The sequence below is a fragment of the Perognathus longimembris genome, chromosome 7, assembly GCF_023159225.1.
Source record: "Perognathus longimembris pacificus isolate PPM17 chromosome 7, ASM2315922v1, whole genome shotgun sequence".
NCBI lineage: Eukaryota > Metazoa > Chordata > Mammalia > Rodentia > Heteromyidae > Perognathus > Perognathus longimembris.
In genome coordinates this window covers 39,839,410-39,862,615 of record NC_063167.1, presented here as the reverse complement: position 1 = coordinate 39,862,615, position 23,206 = coordinate 39,839,410, and the positions used below count along the sequence as shown (strand labels likewise).

At 38.5% G+C, this 23,206-nt stretch overlaps 1 protein-coding gene across 5 annotated transcripts in view; it reads left to right on the top strand.

The window, feature by feature from the left end:
* Positions 1-6,420: 6,420 nt before the first annotated feature.
* The window catches only part of Oma1 (OMA1 zinc metallopeptidase), a 50,123-nt gene continuing 33,337 nt past the window's right edge, over positions 6,421-23,206 (top strand). The window contains exons 1-6 of one of the 5 annotated variants that reach the window (XM_048351416.1): positions 6,421-6,531; positions 11,234-11,758; positions 14,186-14,414; positions 16,977-17,150; positions 17,247-17,354; positions 20,860-20,988. In XM_048351416.1, coding sequence (XP_048207373.1) covers positions 11,253-11,758; positions 14,186-14,414; positions 16,977-17,150; positions 17,247-17,354; positions 20,860-20,988 — 1,146 coding nt within the window. In that variant the 5' untranslated portion in view covers positions 6,421-6,531; positions 11,234-11,252. Of the gene's footprint in view, positions 6,532-6,790; positions 7,109-8,181; positions 8,421-11,233; positions 11,759-14,185; positions 14,415-16,976; positions 17,151-17,246; positions 17,355-20,859; positions 20,989-23,206 lie in introns of those variants that run through there. The other 4 variants (XM_048351420.1, XM_048351419.1, XM_048351415.1 and 1 more) reach the window with 4 other exon arrangements.

Genomic DNA, 23,206 nt, shown 5'->3' with positions numbered 1-23,206 from the left:
TTGAACAGGCATTAAGCTCCCAGGTGGTGATTTTTGACAAGGAGACTCTACTGTCAATGATTGTGCATATGGAATTGGGAAGAATTTTACTTTAGCGTCATTTCTAACAGCAAAATAACAGAAATGGTGCAAATGTCCATCAATAGGGAAATCATAAATGATGCCATATTCTTTCTACAGAACACCATATACTGATCTACATATACTGACAATCACATTTCTCCTTATGTGTTCAAATGATAAACTGGAAGCCACTATGTATATGTATATAAAATTTTTATATATATATATATATATATATATAATGATTATCATGTTTGCATCCAGGCTTTGATTGTGTTAAGAGGGAGACTCAGAGACAGATGGAGTGGGGGTAACGAGGTGATTTTTAAGTCCACTCCACCTCTTAGATTCTGTAATCCTAAGAAGTGAAAGTTTATAGTTCCTATAAAAAATACTGCTTTGACCCATATAAGACAACTGTAAAACTTTATGGAGAGACATAAAAGAAGACCTGGATAAATGGAGATACACACCAGTTTCCTGGATTGATAGTTAACACTGCAAAGATAGACATTTCCCCTAAAGTAACGTGCGATTACAAACAACAAAATCAAAATTCCAATTTATTTTGGTAGGAGAACGGAACAATAGTTTTACTAAAGTTTATCTTGTATGTTAAGTGTGTAAGAAGAACCAGAAAATATTAAAGAATAAAATGTGCATTGCAAAGTTATTATAGAATCATGTAGAAAGGGCAGAAGAGAAAGAGAGCTTTCAGAAATGTGTGAGAACTTAAAAATGTAAGCAAAATGACACTCAGGTCCATCAGGAAAGGATGAATCATTCCATTCATTGTTGCAATGTCAGTTACCTTAGTTGCCAAACTCAGATTGAGGCAGCATGCTTGTATGCTTTGGGGAAGCTGTTTGTGGCCTGACCATTCAGAAGACGTTTTAGCTTATATTTTTCATCCTATCTCCTGAAATAAATCCCCAGTAAATTAAAAAAGAGTTAATAAAAAAGTCATTAAAGTATTTGGTGAAATATTGATAAAGGTATAATCTTGGGATTGAGACATGTTGTAAATACATTGCAGAGACAGAAACCACAATGAATAAATGGGTAGTATGTTCATTGACTTGTATTTTAAAGAATTAGGTATGCAGTAGCTCCTCAGGGTTTGTAGGGATATGGTTCCAAGAAGACCACACTTGAGGGAAAAACCACCAAACTCTGAGGATATGTTGAGTTCAGTACTTGACTGTGGAAACTTGATTTGTTTTCCCTAAATTTAAATTTTTATCACTTGAATTAAGAACATTAACTTTCACTTTGCTTGGGAACCAGTTGTTTAGGAGGAAGATTTTTCACAAAGTTAAGGGCAGGGAAACTGTAGGTCATATAACAATATGAACACAAATGAAGATAACTGACAGATTCTCCACATCAGTTAAGCTCTGTAATACATGAATTGATTTTTTTTAATTTTCAAACTTATTTTTGTTTTCTATTTATTGTCCCTTGAGAACAATAAATCCATTTGGCCAAAACCATCTATAATAAATCATGAATAAGGAAGGCTTATCATATTTATATACATGAATTAACAAATAGAAAGATAAATAACAAATGGGGGAAATTACTACATAAATGACAGGCAATTCTTAAATACATACAGAAATTTTACAAGCCAACAAAATAAAATGAATATTTAATAGAAAAAAATGGGTTAAGGGCAGGAATAGAGATTTGCTAAAGAAGAAATTCAAATAAGCCTGTAAGAATGAGAAAGTGTTTACTTTATAAGGAATCAAAGGAATGCACATTAAAATGACAAGGAGGAACATTTTATCCTATCAATGTTTTAAGTATTTTAAATATTTAAAGAATTTTAATCTTGTGTTTCAAGAGGGTTACATATCAAAATGTTAGCAGTGGTTATATTGGGGTAGTAAGGTTAAGGGTAATTTTCTTTTTTTATGTTGCTTTTTTGTGGTGTTAATATTTTACTTGTACAGTAAGAAATAATCAACACATAGAAAAGTTCAACTGGAACTTTTGAGGACTCCATCTCTGAAAAGCAATGGTGTGTTGAAGCTATGAGATTCTCTAAGTGGAGGTGATTTCAAATTCTCAACCAGCCATTTCAGTCATGTGACCAGTCATGCACAGCATCTATTCATGATGAATGAGGGGGCACTTCAGTAAAGGTGCCACTTATATTCCATGGCTCACCAAATATGTGACCTTCATCAAATCCTGAGACTATTTCTCCTGGTTCTCAGCACACAACTAGATCTACAGAAATTCTGTCAAAACCTGTTACAAATGAACTCATAGCTCTCCCATAATTCTTCAGAGGATCTATCACCTTTATTTCAGTGTTTGGTTTCCAATTCTTCCTATGGAATTTATGAATGAAGTATCTGTGAACCAAAGTGGCTTTTGGCCAGAGACAACTGAGTTGTATTAGTCTCAGTTCTTGGAAAACAGATTGAGATCAATATTTGTGTGTATAGTGACTGAAGCCAGACCTCAAGGACAACTCTTACAGGGAGTAAGGGCGAGAGCACTGGGTAGGTGGAGAAATGGACCTTTTCAGCCCATCCCAGAGAGAGTTTTGGAGTGGGATAGCCCTGCGGCATAATCCTCAAGTGAGGCTTCGCAGCCCCACTTGACTACTATTTCTTGGGTAAGTGCTGTTCCTGGGGGGCGGGGGAACCCAAACCACATGTCCTCAACCGAGAGAAATCTCTCCAGAAGCAGGCAGCTCCTGGAATGAGAAATGAGTACATCTTTGAAATGGAATATGGTATGCAGCACAGTGTGTGCTCTGAATGTTTATATCTAAAGGCTTAAACACAGTGATAGTGTCCAAGGAGAAATCCTTCAGAACCTTACAGGCAACTGTTCTCCTGGGTGAATCACATCTTCTCTTTGGACAAAATACTTTAGAAGATCAACTGAAAGGAGAAAAAATTTATTTTGGCTCACGGCTTCAGTCCAGATTCAGCTGGCTTGGTTGCTTTGGCTCTGAGGACAGAAAGAACATGGTGGAGGAGAAAGCATGATGGAGCAGCGCTCCCTAACTCATGGCAGCCAAGAAGCAGAAGGATTAACAGGAAGGGTCCAGGGACAATGCATACCTTTTAAAAACTCACCACCAGGAAATGGTACTGTGGCTCCAAGTGGTAGAACACTAGCCTTGAGCTGAAGAGCTCAGGGACAGCACCCAGGCCCACAGTTCAAGCCCCACAACTGACAAAAATAAACAAATAGGAGTGTTTTGCTGGGCACCGGTGGCACATGCCTGGAATTCTAGCTACTCAGGAGGTTGAGATCTGTGGGTTGTGGTTCAAGGCCAACCTGGGCAGGAAAGTCCCTGAGACTCTTATCTCCAGAAAACTGGAAGTGGTGCTGTGACTCACTCAACTGGTACAGTGCTAGCCTTGAGCTGAAGAGCTCACACATAGCACCTAGGCCCAGAGGTCAAGCACCTCAATAGACCAAGGGGAGGGGGTGCGAACTCAGCCCTAATAATCTACTTTCTCCAATAAGGACATACCTTCTAGCTTCTCCCACTTCCCAATTATGCCATCAAATTATGAATCTACTGGTGCCAGTTCTGAGACATCATGATTCAGTCATCTCTCAATTTTTGGATCCACCAGTTGGGACAAAGCCTTTGACACATGAGTCTTTTGAGGGTCACTTCAAATGCCAGCCATAATATTGACCATGAATGCTCATTTAAGAACATCCACAAAAGTTTCTCATACCTCATCAAGTTATACTCAGAAAGGATCACTTTCACACAGGGCATACTGACAGGAAAGTATTCTTGTTAATCCTCTGAACCCATCTGGTACAAATAATTTTGGAATTTTGATAAACACAAATTTTCAAGTATAGCAAGCTAATGCAGGAATTTTGATTCTCAGAAAGGTCTGATTGTGCTACATCTTAGTTTGTGCTGCTGTACCAAATTGGCATGGATAGGTTTGTTGCTTAGACAGCAAACACAAAAATCCCACAATTCTGGAGGCTGGAAATTCAAGAGCAAGCTGCCAACATGGCTACATTCTAATGAACATCTTCTCTTGTTTTGTAGATATTTGATTTTTAAGGGAACTTGCTCAAAGTGGGAAAGAAGAGTGTCTAAAAGTTAGTGTGGGGACACTTTTTCGAACATGTGACCTTGTCTGGGTTCAAGATGATGAAGCAAAGGCACTACTTGGTGATTCTTAAGTTCTTTAAGGATTCCATTCAGATGCCCTATTCCATGGTTCAAATATCAGATTTCCCAACCATGGTCCAGATCTGCTTTTGCTAAGCATTTCAACAAAGCTGGGGTTCTGTCTGTAACTATGCAATCCTTGTATTTGCTCCTCTGCATTCCTACTCCTCTAGTAGTAGAGACAAAAACCTTTGTTACTTACCAAGGAGACACTAACTCACTTTCAGTCTTAACTGTTTACTAAGGACCCTTAGTTTCTCATTATGCTTTGTGATGTGTCAACACATCACACTACAACACTATTTGGCTTCATTGTTTTCTGAGACAAGCTTTCCTATAACTTTCAAATATCTGAATTGGTTTCTCCTTGGACTAAAACATTTCCCCTAGATCGGCTTTATTGAAACCTCCCATAACTGGATCCAATATCTTGTGCCAGAGATTATCCTCACCTTATGCAGCACTCAAATGGAGTTCTTTTTCCAGTTGGACAGTTGATGAGCTACTGTTAAAGCCTAACTTTCTACCTTTCCTTCAGATGATACCATTTCTAGTACCACCTGTCTCACTTCATGTCCTCTAAGAAGAAGAGACCAAGGTAAGGTCAGGCATTGTGAATGATTATTGAACAGAAAAATTAAAAAGGATGATGGGGAGGGAGCAGAAAGAGGCCTGGAGAGCACTCAGAAATAATTCAGGTCTGATACTGATTAAGGAGAGAAAGGGGGAAGTAAAATGGGATAAGAAGAGTATCAGCCTATAGTAAAGCCAGAGAAGGTTTTGGAATTGGGAGTCCCATTAGAGGAGTCCCACGTCTCATAAAATGGTATCCATTTAAGTTCACACTATGCTTAGTCATTGGCTGGGGGATCATGAGCAAATGTGAGGGATAACCTAGAACTTCTGAGGTGGGGTGATCATTCAGCTATATTCCCCATACAGATCTGAGCATCACATTTCCACGGCTACAGAATCTGGAGGATTTAGACTTTGAATAAGTTTTCTGTTCTGGCTATATGTCTTCTTTGTGCAGCCATTTGGAAAACTCTTTAACATGCTCTGGATGGAATATTTGTATATGTCGACACATAACTCTGCAGTGTGATGATGTCTAGGTTTTGGCGTTTGGCAGGAGCTAATGTGAAAGTAGAATGTTCCCCAGAGGTCCTTGTGATAATTGTCTTGTCTCCAGGGTGGCACTATTGGGAGGTGCTCTGAATCTTTGGGGGTAAGACTTTTTGCGAAGTCCCTGGGTCTTTAAGTGTTCACCTCCCAAAGGGATTGTAAGGCCCTGGCTGTACTCCTCTCCTTTTCATATTTTGTTTCCAGGTTTAGGATGTGAGCACTTTGGCTCTACCATTCACTCCCTGCCTTGCCGTCTGGCACTCCCACCGAAGAGGCACAGGAATGGGTATACTCAGTTTTGTACTAGAGCCTCTAAAATCATGTGCCAAAATAAACTTTTGTCTTTGGACAAGTTAATTATTTCCAGTATTTCATTACAGTCATGTGATACTGGTTAACACAGGAAGTAATTAGGTCATGGAAGGGGAGTCCTCCTGAATAGGATTAGTGCCTTTACAAGGAGATGGAAAACCAGAACTCAGTTGGTATCCTCTGATCTTGCCCATTGTTATATCTCTGGTACCTAAAATGCAGGGGGGTCCTCAAGAAATTTCTTTTTGGTAGAACTAAGCATACTATTCTCAGTAGTTGGTAGTATTTCCAACAATCTGCCAGGTTATGCTGGTATATCCAGACTGAACTTTCCCACACTCCAAATATTACCTCTATTACTCACAGCTTCAAAACTAAGAATTCTTAGTCCTTTGGCAGTCCCTCAGTCTCTTTCCTATTTGCCAGTACAGCAGCAGGCAAGACCTTCCCTGTATCATACTTTTCTTTTCTTTTTTTCTTCTTGCGCTGCAGATAGAATCCAGGGCCAGGTGCATGCTAGGCAAACGCTCTACCACTGAGCTACATAGCCACTGCCTTTCTCTATAGGATCCCTCTGAAGCATGCTGGTACCAGCAACCAGAATCCAGCCTTTAGTTCCTAGAACCCAGGGTCATCCTCCTCCAGCCGCTTGGGGGCGCCAGGGCGCCAGAGTCCGCGCCGGGAGCCCGCTGGGAGGACGACTCTGGGCGTGGGTAACGACTGCTCGAAGTGGGCGGAGCAAAGGGGGGGCTCCCGCCGGCCGGAGGGCAGAAAATGCGGAAGTGGGGTTGTCTGGGAGTAGTGCGCGTGCGCCGAGGTCGGGCCGGGGGTCCTCCCGCTATTCCACTGACGGAGTAGGTCCTCACGGTGACACTTTTGCTCCCTTTTCCTAGAGGGCCCGAAGGGAGAGGGCGGAATGTTGGAGTTGGGGTGGGCGAGAGTTGGCGGGAGGGCGGCGCTGGTGGTGGGGGGCGGTGTGGAGCCGGTGGGTGGGGAGGGGGCCCCTCGAGGGGGGTGAGGAGGGGCGGCGGACGGGCGTGGGGACCTACCGAGAGGGCCTGGTCTCCAGCCTGCGGGGTCGGGAGGACGGCGGTGCGGGCTGGGCCGCTGTATTTGCCGGGAAGGTTCCCTCCTCCTGCCTCCTGGCAGCCTCTCCCTCAGAGCTGCCCAAGCCTGAGTGTGCATCGACCGGGCCGCCCGTGTAAATCCCCCCTGGCGGTGGAGGGCATCCCCTGGGCCGCCCTGAGCTTGGCTGGCCCACCTCACATTTAAAGAAAGTTTTCCTGGCTTGGAAAACCAGGAAATTTCCTGCCTGACCAGTTCTTCGTAAACTTGTCTGCCGAAAGCAGGCTTTTTGTACTATTTAAATGTCACCCATCGTGTACGTGGGAGCAAAGTGTGTAGTGTGTCACGCAATCTGCCACAGGAAATGTGAGTCCAGGGTGGTGGAAAGGCCTCCTTTGTTATTCAGGAGTTGATCAGCTGTAGTGATTCCCTTCCAGGCCTGGGAGCCCCCCTGAGAAGGACTTGAGGTTCACATCCCTCACTCTCAGACAGGCTTGAGGGTTGCAGTGTGACATTTGGAAGCCTAAGAACCAAATTTGCCTTAAGATTTATTTATTTTAAAGCCTTCCAGTCGTGTGTGTACTTTGCTTGAATGACTATTTTAAAGTACATGTCCTATTTTTGCCAATGTGACAGCAGTTTCCATAGAAACTAGTGAAGAAATAGTCATTTCCAGCAGGAGTTGTGAAAACTGTCTCCTAGGCTTCAGCTGCCAGTGCCAGAGAGTGCTGTACTTGCTCATTCTGAGACAGTCACAGAAAAGAATTAAGGATCTGAAATGCTCAAAGAGGCTAGCAGTGCAAATTGTTTTATTTTCTCACACCATCAATTTAGTAATCCTAGAAGTTTGCCAGCTTTATTTGTTGATCTACCACAATTCTGAAGAGAACGTTTCAGCACTAATTGTTTCTTAGGTGCTCGACAGTCTAGTGATTGGCCCTTTGAAATTGTATAGATTTCTCCTCTCTGTTCTTTACCCTATTTTAAGGTTAAGTCAGAGAATACAGATTATTAGCTACTATTTTTATTCTAAATGACAATTGGTTGTCAATGACATAGTGATTTTAATTATATACATGTTCTAGGGCTTTTGTTTTTACGTCTGTCAGTTGAATAAAGAATGGCTCCCATGTTCTGAGATGAGCAGTTTTCTTGTCATATGAGTAGACCTAAGCAGTGTGAGTAGATGTGCATAGACAGACATCAGAGACTGTTCTGACATGGGCAAGTAAACCAGAGGTTCTGGGATTTAGCACTGGGGGAAGGAGGGGCTAATGAAGGTCCCTGATCTTAGTGCAGGCCACGTTATGAAGAAGTTTATTGAAACCTAAAACTAATCTGAAATAGGCATAGAGGTGCCTGCTTTTTTAACCACTACAAATGTTTGTATTGATTTTATTTTTTACTTTATTTTCAAAGTGAAGTACAGAGGGGTTACAGTTTCATATGTAAGGCAGTGAGTACATTTCTTATCCAACTTGTTACCTCTTCCCTCATTTGGTGCCTGCTTTTAATTTCAGCTCTTTGGGACACAGGCAGATTAAGGTTGGATGCCAGCCCCAGCAAAGTTAATGAGAACATATCTCAGAAACAAAAGGGAAGAGTTGGGAGCATAACTCAAGTAATAGAGCCCTGAGCCCTAGGTTCAATTCCCAGTGACAGAAGAAAAAAACAAAAGGTAATTTCAAAAATACTAGCTTGACTTTAGGGTTTGCAAAACTAATGCATTCTGTAAAGATGTAAACTGCACAGAAATAAGTCTTAAAGTATTAGATACCACCATCCTGGCACCTAAAGTAATCCTTATGAGTAGCTTGTATATCTTTCCTAAAATTTATTTTCTGTACATTAGCATATTTATAGCATATATGTGTATATATGTGTAATTGTTTTTACAGATTGAGCAGGGAGTTTTGTCTGTTTTTATTCTCTGCTGTATTCTCACCCAGGATGGTGTCTAGCATATAGTTGAACTCATATAATATTGAATGAATGAATGAATGAATGAACAAATGAATGGTGTAACAATCTACTTCTTTAGTATTGCTCTTTTTTGAAGATTGCAACTACAAGGATATAAGTCCACTCACAGTTGTCCTAGACCCTTGATGCCTTGAGCTTTTTCTTCAGTCTTTTTCTATCTGACATGTCTTCAAGTCTACAGGTTTTTATTCCTAAATACCTAGTCTAATATAAGTTGCATCCAGTGTATCTTCACCTTAGACTTGTGGGTTTTCTTATTTAAATTAAACATAGGCTTACATTTTTTTTTTCTGTAGCTTCCCCCTACTGTGTAGCCCAGGCTGTTTTTGGATTCATTCTTCTTCAGACTCTGCAGTTACTGGTATAAGGATGCACCACCATACCCAGCATGTAGACCCTGTAAAAGAAATAGCCTATGTCTCGACAAGAACGTGCTGAAGTTTCCTTCAGTTTCTCAACCATGGAATTCAGTGCACTTACCTTATTTGCAAATTTATTACAGGTGGTTTTCACCATGTGTAGTCAAAATAAAATATAAGATGAAATTGAAATTTCACATGCTTATATGAAGATTCATTTTTGGGAGAAGCTCAGTCAATCTATGTTTTTTGCCAGTCCTGGGCTTGAACTCAGGGCCTGAGCACTGTCCCTGGCTTCTTTTTGCTCAAGGCTAGCACTCTGTCAACTTGAGCCACAGTGCCACTTCTGGCCTTTTCTATATATGTGGTGCCGAGGAATGGAACTTAGGGCTTCATGTATACGAGGCTAGCACTCTTGCCACTAGGCTATATTCCTAGCCCCTCAATCTTCTATTTTTACCTGTTGTGTTTAAATCATGGTGTGATCTTCCTCTCCAAAAGCAAATGGTATCCCAAAAGCAGAGTAAAAGCTAATGTGCTTAATTTCATCCCTGCAGTGACAATGTTAGATCTGTTGAAAGGCAGTATCTTTTTAGTAGAAGTTGGGGGCATTATGGGTGAAGACCAGTCAAGATCTGCTGTACAGTATGAACATGGCATCCTAACTGTCCACTTATTCCCTAGTGTGGTCTCACTGGAGCCATTATACATGCCCATACCAAAGGTCTACTTTATAGTTATTACAGCTACTTGAATATACTCATCTACTAATACTGCCATCTTTATTGTTTTTCATTGATGCTTCTAATTATTTATTTTGCATTGATACTTCTAATATTTATTTTGCATTGATATTCTGATTATGGACCAACCATGTTTTTTTTAACCTTTTGCACTCCTGATAATATCTAATTATAAACTGTACTTTCTCTCCTACCTCCAAGAATTCCCAGGATGTTGTTCCTTAGAAATAGTTCCATCTTTTGGGGTGTTTTTTACTACAGTAGATCTTAGCTCAAATGCCACAAGACCACTGGGTGTTGGTTCTAATCTGTTATGTGTGGCTAGAACAGCCTTTATTGTAGGACTGATTTTTGTCTGACACTAAGATCTAACTCTTTAGTGTATTCTTCTCAATGGTCATGAATTACTAATGTATTAGATTTTCAACTCTGAAAGGTCAGAACAGACACTGGACCTTACCCTTTGAGCCCTGTATCTTCTACATGGTTTAGAGTCTTTTCAAAAAATTTTTTTTGGAGGGGAGCATGTTCTAGAGGGTGTTTTTTCTTCTTTACACATATGTCCTTCTAGGAGGCTTGCTGGCTGAGTCCTGCTAGGACTCAGCTGAAATAGGAGCCATGGCTTTTGTGTAAACATTAGGTGTCCCTCTGTCATTCTCTGCCCTGTTATCCCTGGCTACTTGGGTCTGCTTGAACTCCTACCCTGTGTGCCTGGAGCCTGGAAACTGTCCAGGAAGTTAGAGGGGCAGTTGTAGGACTTTTGTTTGTCTCCAGTCTCTCAGCCTTCCACTGCCCATGTCCAGCCTGCTGAAACCATTGTCTCACATATTGTCTGCTTTTTGTTGTTGTTGTTGTTTAGGTAGGAAATTGAATTTGGTCTATTTTACTACATCTTGACCCCAAGTACAACAAGTCTCAGGATTTTATTTGAAGGAATAAATGTGCAATTTCTAAGATACATTTTACAGGGTCAACTGAGTGGCTCAAGTGGTGGTAGAGTACGTGCTTAGCAAGTACAAAGTTCTGAGATTTAACTCCAGGACTGCAAAAAAAAAAAAGACACATTTTTAAAAATTAGGTTTTCTGTTACTGAGAACTGACACTCTTGCTGTTATTTTCATCTAGTCTATTTCTTATTCTCCAAATACCTTGCTGTTAATAGACTTTTCCTCAACTGAAAATAAGAAAATGATGAAAAGAATTCTAGTTTCTGAAGCCACATTACAGTCATGGTATACATACTCTTCTGCTCTACGTCGTGGGGGCTGCACAGGGCAGGCTCTGAATCCAAAGGGATTTAGTGTGAGATGCTAAAGGAAGGACACTTAGTGTACCTACTTAAGAATGATATTCCCACTTTGATAAATTTTGGGGGGGGTATTTATATTTTATCTTTTGTGTCCTAGGTAATCGAGAACAAGGAAGATGAGCTTCATCTACGGATTGCAGTCTGGTACTAGGAACTACTTTTTCTCCCAGTGTCATTTGCTGGCTAACTGGGCCAAATGGAACTCACGCACAATAACTTCCATGGGCAGCCATCAAGTACCAAGTCTCCATGTAGTACATAGGTATCAGGGACTCAAGTCAAAGTCAGCCAGTCACTGTGATGTGATCACTTTCTTGCCTAGACACATTCATTTCTGTAGGACTTTCAATAACAGACCAGAATGCCTCTCAAGTGCCCAAAGAAGGGCAGTGTGGATGAATGCACATAAAGGTGCTACCAGAAGTGGCTCTCTCCCAGGATGTGTGCTGACAAAACAAGGTGCTGTGGTCCCTGCTCTCAAGGCCTTGCGGCCTCCTAGCTGTTCTCTGGAAAAAGCCACCCCAGGTCTCCACACCTCTCCCCGCATGCAGGCTGCCCCAGTTCCTCTCCTGCTGGTTATTCTGAAACCCGTGCAGAAGCTGCTGGCAATCATTGTGGGCAGGTAGAATGCTTTGGAAAAATGACCTTGTGTGTTTTTATTAATTTTTGTGGAATGATTATTTTTTATCATCTTGTACTAACTTAAACATTAAGCTTTAGTATTTGGGCAACTATACTTTTAAAGCGGCCTTGTTAATCTTCCCCTGTATCATGTTTAGGTCAATATTAAGTTTCTAAACAGTAGTTGTCATTCAGTTGTATCATTTGTGATTTAATAATCTTGTAGTAATTTGCTCCACATATGGCATAGAAATGTGATATTGAGAAGTTGTGTATTGGTCTGGGCATTTAAAAGTATATTTATGATTGCAAGAAACAGAAGTATTGGCTGTACCTCATGTATAAGAACACTGTCTATTTTGTGAAATTTTAGGTGGTGAAACATGCAACTGATAAGAAAGGCTCATGCCTAGTGATGTTCACTCATAGACCATCAATATTTATTTTTTTCTATTCTATTTCCAAAACATTTGTTATTTTTTATGGTAATTCTTCATAACAATTGCTATTTTTATAGCTACATAGTTTTTTAACCCCTATTTTTTCTTTTGCTTATGAAGATTGAAGAAAGATAATCACTACTTCATAAAGCTTTCTTAACATTGTTAACTATGAAGTCTTTTATATTAATCTTTTTTCCTCCATGCTGACACTTCAATTTACATTTAAACCCAAGACTTCACTTCATGTATTGTGTTTTTACAATTTAATGTTGACACTCAGACAATAAGCAGCTATGTTGGCTTATAGGTTAAATAACCACATCCTCATTTCTTGGGATAAGTAACAGCGTTCTCAGCTTTAATATGGTCTCATCCTTGTAACTTATTTATATTGGATTTTGTTATTGGCTACCACTGGAAGTTACCCAAAATTTCCTTTTTAGAATATGTTCTGTATACATTTTCTGTTTTTTGTTTTGTTTTGTTTTTTGTTTTTTTGTTTTGGTAGCATTGGGCTTTGAACTGCTGCTCTATCACTGGAGTCAAACTTCCAGACTGCATACATACACTTTAAATAAGAAATAATTAAATCCATCTAAAATTTGAAATAGGAGCTAAGTGATAGTGAGTGTATAATATGTATGTAAATCATAGTTTGGTTTATGGTCCTTCTGCTTTAAATGCCTTCTCTAAGGCATTCCATGTGTGTCACTGTCACAGTCAGTGTTCTGCCACCGTGACGTGACAAACACCTGGCTCATTGTCTCTTTGTCTCAGTGGATTTGGTCCCTGGGTTCTTGGGACCATGGTGGCACAGTTCTTTATGGTGCGAGTGTGTGGTACAGGAGGCCTTTCTATTTGTTGATGGCCAGGGAGCCTAAAGAGAAGCAGGAAGGAACTAGGGTTCTGGTGTCCCACCAAATGTGTACCCCAGTGACTCAGCTCCTCCTCCCATGTGGCTTCAACTTCTAAAGGCCCACCTCCAGGAGGATGCAGACTGGCAACCAATCTTTACTATTTAGGCCCTTGATGATTTTTCCAGACATTATCAGTAATGTAACAAAATTAAGATACTTTTCAGATAGTAACTATTTTGTAAAAGAAATTTTAAGGGAATGTTGTATGCATGATGGATTCTTATTAACATTTTACAAATAACTCACAAGGGCACTTTTTTTTTTGTCACACTGTTGAAAACATGGTTTACTGTCAAAGTGTTTGTAGCCTCTCTGAGCTCCGGAGTAACCTGTTGCTCCTCCTCAGTCGTTATCTCTAAACTTTCCCATTTTCTTATTTCCAGTGCTTTGGGCCTTCTTATCACCTTTCTTTTACAAGGTAGTGGAATTTCTGCTTCTGAGCAATACTCCCACCCCCTCCCCCTCCCCAGTGAATGCTGAAGTAGTTTCCCTTGTACCTTGCCAAAGCACTGTCAGATTATGCTGGAAGTCTGAGGACAGTGGGCAGTATAGTGGTTGAAAGTACAGATTTTTTTTTGTACTATAGTACTCCCATGTTTGTTTATGCAATTTATCCCAGTTAACTGATCACATGGACAGTCTTTGTAATGTTGTCCCTTGCATTACCTGGTTTTCTTGTATTACTTCTGTCATTTTGGACAAGTTGCTTAACTTCTCTATGTCCCAATCTCCTATAATGTGGTTACAGGAAGATTAATATGTATGATGCTTATAAGAGGGGTAAATAATAAATGCTCAGTAGCAGGAGTTGTAGCACAATAACTTCACAGAGTGTCTTTAAAATAGTTGAAGAAGAAAGTTCAAATGAGATTAGAGTTTTCAAGTATATATAGTTGATTACTCTTTCATCCTTTAGCAAAAGATTACATAAAAAATAAAATCCTATCCATACAGTGAAATATAATGATTGGAGTCTTTGATGACATAAAATTCTAGCATATGCATTTGAGTTTCAGTGATGCATGCTGATATGGTGATCAGAACTTTGAATTTTTCTTTTTGCTCTAGGGGCATAAGGAAATGGTGGCAGGCACTTCCTCCTAACAAGAAGGAACTATTTAAAGAGAGTGTAAGGAGGAATAAGTGGAAGTTACTCCTTGGTCTGAGTAGCTTTGGACTGCTATTTATAGTGTTTTATTTTACTCACCTGGAAGTGAGCCCAATCACAGGACGGAGAAAGCTACTGTTATTGGGGAAAGAGCATTTCAGACTTCTATCAGAGCTGGAATATGAAGTAGTAAGTAGTAATAATTGCTTTTAATTAGATAACATTCAAAGCAGGAAAGTATCTCCTTATTTTATGTTAGACTTTGATATGAAGTGGACAGTGTTTCCCAGAAGACCTTTCACACTGGATTCCCATTGCCTGCATTGCTTTTGCTCCCATCCACCCAGCTAACTCCTACTCAGTGCCTGCTCCCTTTACTGCAGTGTCTCAGGGAAAGCCTTGGCTTGTTCCCACTGGGTTAGGCAGAATGACTGGCTTAGGTGCCAGGGTGTGTCCTGCATTCAGATTGAACTATGAACTAGCTCAGGTATAGTTGTGCCGTATGCTTGGCAATATAGAGTAAGATCTCCTACATTTTTTCTTCTCTGAGTTTATTGTACTTCTCTTTGCTTTTCTTTCAAAACATTGACTTGTTGGCTGTCTCCATTGTTAGACTGAGATCCATGGGGTCAAAGGCTGTGTTTGTTTTGCAGGGTAGTGCTTAATATATATTGCAGATACATCTATAGTGTGAGAATTTTTATACCTTGAAAGTCAAGGGCAGGCATAATAAGTTAGGTCCCCCCCTGCCAAACATCACTTTTGAATTTTAGCAATTTATTGTTTTTTGTTTTGTTTTGTTTTTAAAGACAGGATCGTACCATATTATCCAGGCTGGTCTGGCCTGGAACTTTCTATGTAACCCAGGCTGGCCTGCAAATCACAGTCTTCTTGTCTCAGCTTCCTGAGTGCTGGTATTATACATGTACCACCATGCCTGGCTGTATTTTCTGATTATACAATAAATGGAATTCAGAAGTTTTAACTCTTTGGAAAGCACAGTAACACAGATAGTAACAGATTTGGACCCTGGTGAATTCCACAGGGATGGAAATCATTGTGTCACTAGTGCATGGGTACATACATGGTATGTGCTCAGTTACTGTTGCTCAATTGATGTTTCTTAGCCTCACTTGATAGCTTTGACATAGTTAGGTCTTCATATCATCCTTTTCCAAATGAACTTCAGTTTGTCAGAGGAAACTTGCCACTGATAAAAGAATTAACAATGACTTAGAACTGTAAAGATTGTTCTTAAATAAGAGCAATTTCTTTTTTTTTTTAATAGTCTTTTTTTTTGTTCTGTGAAAACACTGTAATCTACTAAACTCTGCTTCTGCACTGGAATATTTTGCAGCAAAAAATGTGGGTGTGGCCAGCCATGAAAACCACTGTTAAGAAGAAAAAAAAATATTAAATTAAATATATACTTAAAACCAAAGGTAATGAATACTCAAACATAAGTTCTTCACTAGCTGAATACTCAAACATCATTTGTTCACTTACACTATACTAGTAGCTAGAGAGCAATTTCTTATAGTAGAATATATACAGAGATTTGAAATATTTCTTAGGATTCATTTAGTCAGATGAAATTTTGAGAGAAAAGTTCTAGAAAGATTGAGACAGGACTAGTCTTATTTATATGGCTTAGAAATGTTTAAGTCCTCTGTAGACATGTATATACATGTCTATATATGTATACATACATTTGCTCGAATAGTTACGTGTATAAGCTTTTCTTTGTTATTGCTCATTTTAAAACTGTAGCACTTGCTTGATATGAAGATTCAAACACATGTTCCATGTTTTTATATAATTGATGTGTGTTATATATTTATAAATAATAAATACAAATATAAAAATATACAGATACTATAGAGTACTACATATTTCTTAACTCCAGAAATAGTGTTTTTGTTTGTTCCAGTTTATGTTGATGAATTATGCTTTAAAATATTCATATGGAGATTATTTTAAACCCATATTCAATAAAATAACATTTTAACTTTTGGCAGTACTGGGGTTTCAGCTCTGGACTTTGTGTTTGCTAGACTGGTACCCCACCACTTAAGCTATAATCCCCATCCCTAAATTTATGTATTTTTAATGCATCTCAGAGGAGAATATTACACGTCTTATGGAAATTGAAGTAATATTTTAAGAGCATCCTTAATTTTTTCACTGTACTTCGAAGAACCTCTCATAATTACAGCTTCAGAGAAAACACCTTTCTCTGTGAAGTGGCTGGTCTTTCTCAGTCGGCATCATGTAGAAGAATTCTATGCCCTTTCAGTAATTTTGTTTTAAAATTAGGGAAATGTCCTTTTTTTGGGTAAAATTTCACAGTAAGTGTAGGGATTTTTTATTTTATGAGTTGTAAAAGTAATTTCCTTGTGCATCTTTCTTTGTAATGTTAAAGCTCTAGTTTCTAGATAATGTATTATCTTTTGAAATAGGAATGTAAAGATAACATTTAGGCATTTTGCTTGCATATAGGTAGTAGAAAACAAAAATTTGATTTTGACACATTGGTGTGAAAAACGTTAGTGCTACAATTTATTCCTTTGTGAGAAACATACTGCCTTTGAATAGTTCAAATTTTCAGAAATTTGAGTGTTCAGTAAATATGTTTTTTTGTAATTAAAAATTAAACTATCCCACAGTAGCTACATCACTTGCCATGAAGTAATACAAACATTTTGTGGCACTACACATTTTGTAAAATCAAGAATCCTTTTGCTTTTCTAGTGGATGGAAGAATTCAAAAATGATATGCTGGCTGAGAAAGACCCTCGATACCTGACTGTTAAAGAAGTAGCTTATCATCTAATTGAATGCAACAAAGATATTCCTGGGATCCCTGAGACCAAGTGGGTTATTCATGTGGTTGAGTCCCCTGAAATAAACGCCTTTGTGCTTCCAGTAAGTCGGAGTGCTCTAACACATTTTTATTAGATTTAATGTCCTCATTTTTAAAAAAGGTTTTCTAATTGCAACATTATTTTCTTTATGGTGCAGAATGGACACATGTTTATTTTCACCGGGCTTTTAAATAGTGTGACAGATATTCACCAACTTTCCTTTCTTCTGGGCCATGAAATCGCACATGCAGTTCTTGGGCATGCAGTAAGTAGTTATAGTAAATATTTAGTTGTTGAAATACTGCTTTGAAATTCACAAGTTATAGTGTTTAAGGAACAGAAGCTTTTCAGGTTTCTTTATTTCAGGGATGGAATTTTAGTCTTGAGAAATTGCCTTTTAATGTTACCTAAAACTAGCCGATTGGCTAATTTTGAGAATTTTTATGGCAATTAGTATGTGATACTTAGTAATTAGTGTTTCTATTAAATACCATTTTTTTAATCACCTGTCTCTTTCGCTAAAAAATGTAATTATTCCCAACCTCTAATTATTTCAAATTAAATTTTAGACGTTCCATAACTATTAATATACTTATAATCTAGTCATAAAATTAATTGTTGCAAAGCGATATCACTATTAAGTGGGTAGATCAGTTTCCTTCCTTTTTTATTCATTCTCAGAAGAGCTTGGAGCATCTCAGAAATGTCTAGAATGATATGCTATGGATAATTAATGCAAAGTAATAACGATACCTTGCTCTCGTACAGTTTCCTGAGGTTTTTCATATGTACCTTCCCATTCATAACTTTAATGTCTTATGAAGCATGTATTTATTATGCCTGTTTTATAGATGAGGAAAGTAATGTTTAAAATTACTACAAATAGGGGCTGCGGATATGGCCTAGTGGCAAGAGTGCCTGCCTCATATACATGAGGCCCTGGGTTTGATTCCCCAGCACCACATATACAGAAAATGGCCAGAAGTGGCACTGTGGCTCAAGTGGCAGAGTGCTAGCCTTGAGCAAAAAGAAGCCAGGGACAGTGCTCAGGCCCTGAGTCCAAGGCCCAGGACTGGCAAAAAAAAAAAAAACACAAAAAAAAAACACTACAAATAATATGACTAATGTGCCACTGTGCTTGCCTGTGTACAGGTCTAGCCTGCCTTCCTTCCTTCCTTTCTTCCTTTCTTTTTTCTTTGCTGTAGTGGTTACCTGTTTGTCAGCAGTGAATCTACATCTATTGAATTTGGTATCAGCCCATTTGTATGTATGTGTGTGTGTGTGTGTGTGTGTGTGTGTGTCTGTGTGTGTTTGTGTGTGTGTCTGTGTGTTTGCATGTGCCAGTCCTAGGGCTTGAAGTCAGGACTTTGGCACTCTCTGAGCTTTTTGGTTCAGGGCTAGTATTTTATCGCTTGAGCCACAGCTCCACTTTTGGCCTTTTGGTATTTTCTTAGAAATAAGAGCCTCACAGACTTTCTGGCTATAGATGGCTTTGAACTTCAGTCCTCAGATCTCAGCCTCCTTAATAGCTAACTGAATAACAGATATGAACTACTGGTACCTGCCTGTTTCAGTCATTCTTACTTGTTATTTATTAAAATAATGAATAGCTCTTTTTTCTACATAATTAGAGAGAAGTATATTTTCTTTCATTGAAAATACAAAGGTAAATAGTGAAAGGATTATAGGAAATCCAAAGTGTAAATAATATTAATGTTAAATGGGAGCCATAATACTTATACCTAAAAGTCGTCTCAAGTTCTACCTATTCTTTAGAGAGTAGTAATAAGATGAATGGGACCAAAATTCTGTGTTTTCTGTGTTATGAATAGGAGTTACCTCTCTGATTTCTTATGATTTTTAGGGAAATTAAAATAATGTTTTTGTTAGATATATACAAGAATAAATCCAAGCAGTTGGAATAGTGCCATTACATGCACTCTCCTACCTTTCAGGTAACAGTGTCTTACCTGCCAAGATGAATCAGGTTCCTGTTTTAGCATGGAAAGGGTGTTGCCATTCAGTCCATTTGTTTTTAGGTCAGTGCAGCCTTGTTGTCTCTCTGTGTGAGCACAATAATGAAATGAAATATAAAATGCAAATATCAGTCTTGATATAAAATAGTTATTAATAGCTCTTTGGCAGAGGTCTTTATTATCAACACCGTTTTTTCTCGGCTTTGATTAAATCTGCCTTTTATGTTGTTTCCTCTGTTCTACAAATACCCAGGTTTTTGTTTATTTTTAGTATTTTAAGACTGACAGCAAAGGTTGGGAGTATGGCTTAGCAGTTCAGTGCTTGCCTAGCAAGCATGAAGCCCTGGGTTCGATTCCTCAGTACCACATAAGCAGAAAAAACTGGAAGTGGCACTGGCTCAAGAAGTAGAGTGCTAGCCTTGAGCAAGAGAAGCCAGGGACAGTGCTTAGGCTCTGAGTTCAAGCCCCAGGACTGGCAAAAAAAAATAGAGATTATATTGTGCAATAATGATAAAAATATCTTTCTCTACTATAATGACATCATTATCTTGAATTTCACTCTCTCATGTTAAAATAGTCCATAGTTGTTTCTTACAGCTATGAAACAAAGTGTGCTTTGTGAAGATGTGTTATGTTGTTACAAGACATAGTGTATATCTTGTGTGAACAAATCTTCCTTTTATTTAATCCTTTTCTGAATTGTTTTCATTATAGCTACTCTTTATGTCAGGTAGTATGTAATTTTTGTCTGAAAATGTATGTATAATAAACACATTTATTTGATGTTTGAAAAGACCTAAAATGATGTGAGAGTGGTGATGACGATGATAATGGGGCATGAATATTTAAAGATGGACTGTATGGGAGAAGTAAGAGGGAGACAGGAATAGAAAAGCATACCAAGGGGTAAAGAGGATTAAAGTATATTTCACATACATATCCACACTCATGAAGATAGTGCAATGAAATCCATCAAACATTGTGAAAATGGGGAGTAGAAGGGGAAGGAAGGGAATATAATGGAGGATTGAACTTATTTAAAGCCTAGTATATACATGAATTACTGTAATGAAAGACTCCTATATTTTTAATCATTTTATTAATGTACAAATAAATTGATTAAAAACATAAAGAAAATAGTTTTTTTCTTTTCTTTTCCAGTCCTGTGGCTTGAACTCAGGGCCTCAGGCACTGTCCTTGGCTTCTTTTCTCTCAAGGCTAGCACTCTACCCACTTGAGTCACAGCACCACTTCTGGCTTTTTCTATATATGTGGTGCTGAGGAATCGAACCCAGAGCTTCATATATGCGAGGCAAGCACTCTATCACTAGGCCACATTCCCAGCCCCAAGAAAATAGTTTTTAAGATATAATGACTATATTGGGGGGAACTTCTTTGGCTTGATTTTTGATCCCTTGAGTAAAAGCTGTGTAAATTCAGGCAGCTTTAATTTAAAGATGTATGAAATGGAGACAGTTGTACTTCTTTTATACTTCTTTGCTTTCTTTCTTACTTTTGTACTTCTGTGCATGTCTCTTACTAAGTAGCTTAGTAAGTGTTAAGTGCATTATTGTTAATTAAGTGAATGTTAAGTGTATGAATAAATATTTAGGGAAAACCAGAACTTACTGGGAACTTATTTGTCTCAATCTGAAGAAAAACTTTGGGTTTAAGTTGGTAAAGGCCTGTTGAACACACATAATTGTTTTATATGATTCATGTGATAACTAGAAAGTGTAAATATGTACTTTCTCAATTTATTAAATATATTTTTATTATTTTGATTTTTCTTAGGCAGAGAAGGCTAGTTTGGTTCATTTATTGGATTTCCTGGGTATGATTTTCCTCACAATGATCTGGGCCATTTGTCCACGAGATAGCTTTGCAATTTTGGGCCAGTGGATACAGTCTAAATTTCAGGAGGTAGGTCTGAGATAATCACTTGAATTTATATTGACCTGTGGTGAAGATATTTTAATACTACTGCAAGGCAACAAATATCACTAATGTTTTTCTTTTCTTTTCTTTCTTTGTTTTTTTTTTTTCTGATCCTGGGGCTTGAACTCAGCACCTAGGCACTGTCTCTGATCCTTATTGTGCTCAAGGCTAGCACTCTACCTCTTGAGCTACAGCACTTCTTCTAACTTTTTCAGAGTGGATTATTGAAGAGAAAAGTCTCATGGACTTTCCTGCCCTGGCTGGCTTTGAGCCATGTTCCTCAGATTTCAGCCTTATGAGTAGCTAGGATCACAAGTGTGAGCCATTTGTGCCCAGTTACCAGTGTTTTTGTTTCTTAATATAAAATATGGGTACCAACTTTTGGTGTCATGTTTTCTCATTTGTAGGGGATATTTTTGTAGCTGAGCATTTAAATTAAGGACTAGGACATGTGTCAAATAATACATGAAGAATGGATTAGAAGGGCTTAGCAACTTTTGGCTAGTGTAATTTTTCCCCCCATAAGTAGCTTTACAGAGAGAAAAACCTAGTCTCTGAGCCTTCCTTCCAGCTTCCTTTCAGTGCTACGGTATATGCACTGAGCAACTCTTCCTGCCCCAGATATTTACATTTTGATAGGGAGCTTTTAAAAAAGAAGCCTCTAAATCTTAAATGAATATGGGATTGGCTAAAGCTCTTTTGCCATTTTGTACTCCTGCTCCTAGTTAAATGAACCCTGCCTTGAAAATATGGAATGCAACAGTCATACTAAGTGTTTGTTGACTTTCCTTCTTAGAAGTAAGGTATTCATTAAGTCCCTCATTTTGTTCAAAACACTCCTTTACTGAAAGTAGGTCTTCACAACTGCTTTGTTAGTTGATTAATTATTTTCTTTTACATTTTTTCTGCATATATTTCCTCTTGTCTTGGGAAAGGGTTGGTTAGTTAGGAACAGCCTGCTCTGTGCTTATTTAATGATTTGTTAGAGCACCCACCCGAGTGCCATCTGGGTGCTGTTCAATTCTAATGTGCAACATTCTTTGAGACAAATTGCTTTTGAGACTGAGTAAGTCATTTGTTGAGTGCTGCCATATCACTTGACTTCACTTACATGCAATGAAGGTTCACAAAGAGAAGAAAAAATGGATAGTACTTTGGTTATAGGACCTCATAATTTGAACTTTGTTTCTGTTATTGTTGTGCCAGGATGGGATGACAGAGGAATTAATGTCATTTTCCCCCATGTATCTGTAAATGCTTTTCTTTTACATAATGGAAGATGGCCATAGCAAATATATGGTATAGCTATTTTATTTTGGACACACTTGCTGAATCCTGCCTTTGCAGCGTGCGAATGCAATTCTCCAGTTTAATAATTCAATTGAAAATAAAATGGAGATGTCTTCTGTTTGAATTCCTTTTCCTTAAGTTGAAGCCCCTGGATAATTTTGCAGGCAAGAATTTTTTGCTTTTGTTTTTGTTTTTTTTTTTCTCTCCATAAAGCCCTGTTCTCTCTGTTTAGAAGAGCAGAAGAGAATCTAAGTTTGTTATGGTGTGGGATTTGCCTACATTCATGTGCCATTAATTCATTTGATGTGATGATTGAGTGACATATACACTTATGGATAATTGACAGAACTATTGAAATTTTGGACTGGATTATTGTTTGTCATGTGGAATTCTCCTGCACATCATAGGATGTTTAGTAGTATAACTTGTCTGTACCCACTAGATGCTAATGCCTTTCTCTCCCTACAGTTGTGACAGTCAAAAATATCTTCAAGCACCTAGCACCAATGGCTCATACCTGTAATGCTAGCTACTCAAGAGTCTGTGACCTAGAGGACTGAGGATCAGAGGAAGCCCAGACAGAAAGTCTGCAAGCTTTCATCTCTAGTTAGAGAGCAAAAAGCTGGGCTGGAGGCAGGGGTCAAGGGTAGAGCCCTAGCCATGAACAAGTATATGGTCCTGATTTTAAGTCTGTCACTAACAAAAATGTTCTCCAAGAGCTGGATGTGGCTTCTTTGGAACACTGAAGCAAGAGAATTGCTTGAGTCCACAAGTTCAAGACCAAGCAAAAACATAGTGACACCTCATCTTTAAAAAAAACACCAATGTAATAATTTCCAAACTTTTACAAATATCTCCGGGGGACAAAATCACATCAGGTTGAAAATCACTAATTTTTTTTTTTCCATTCAAG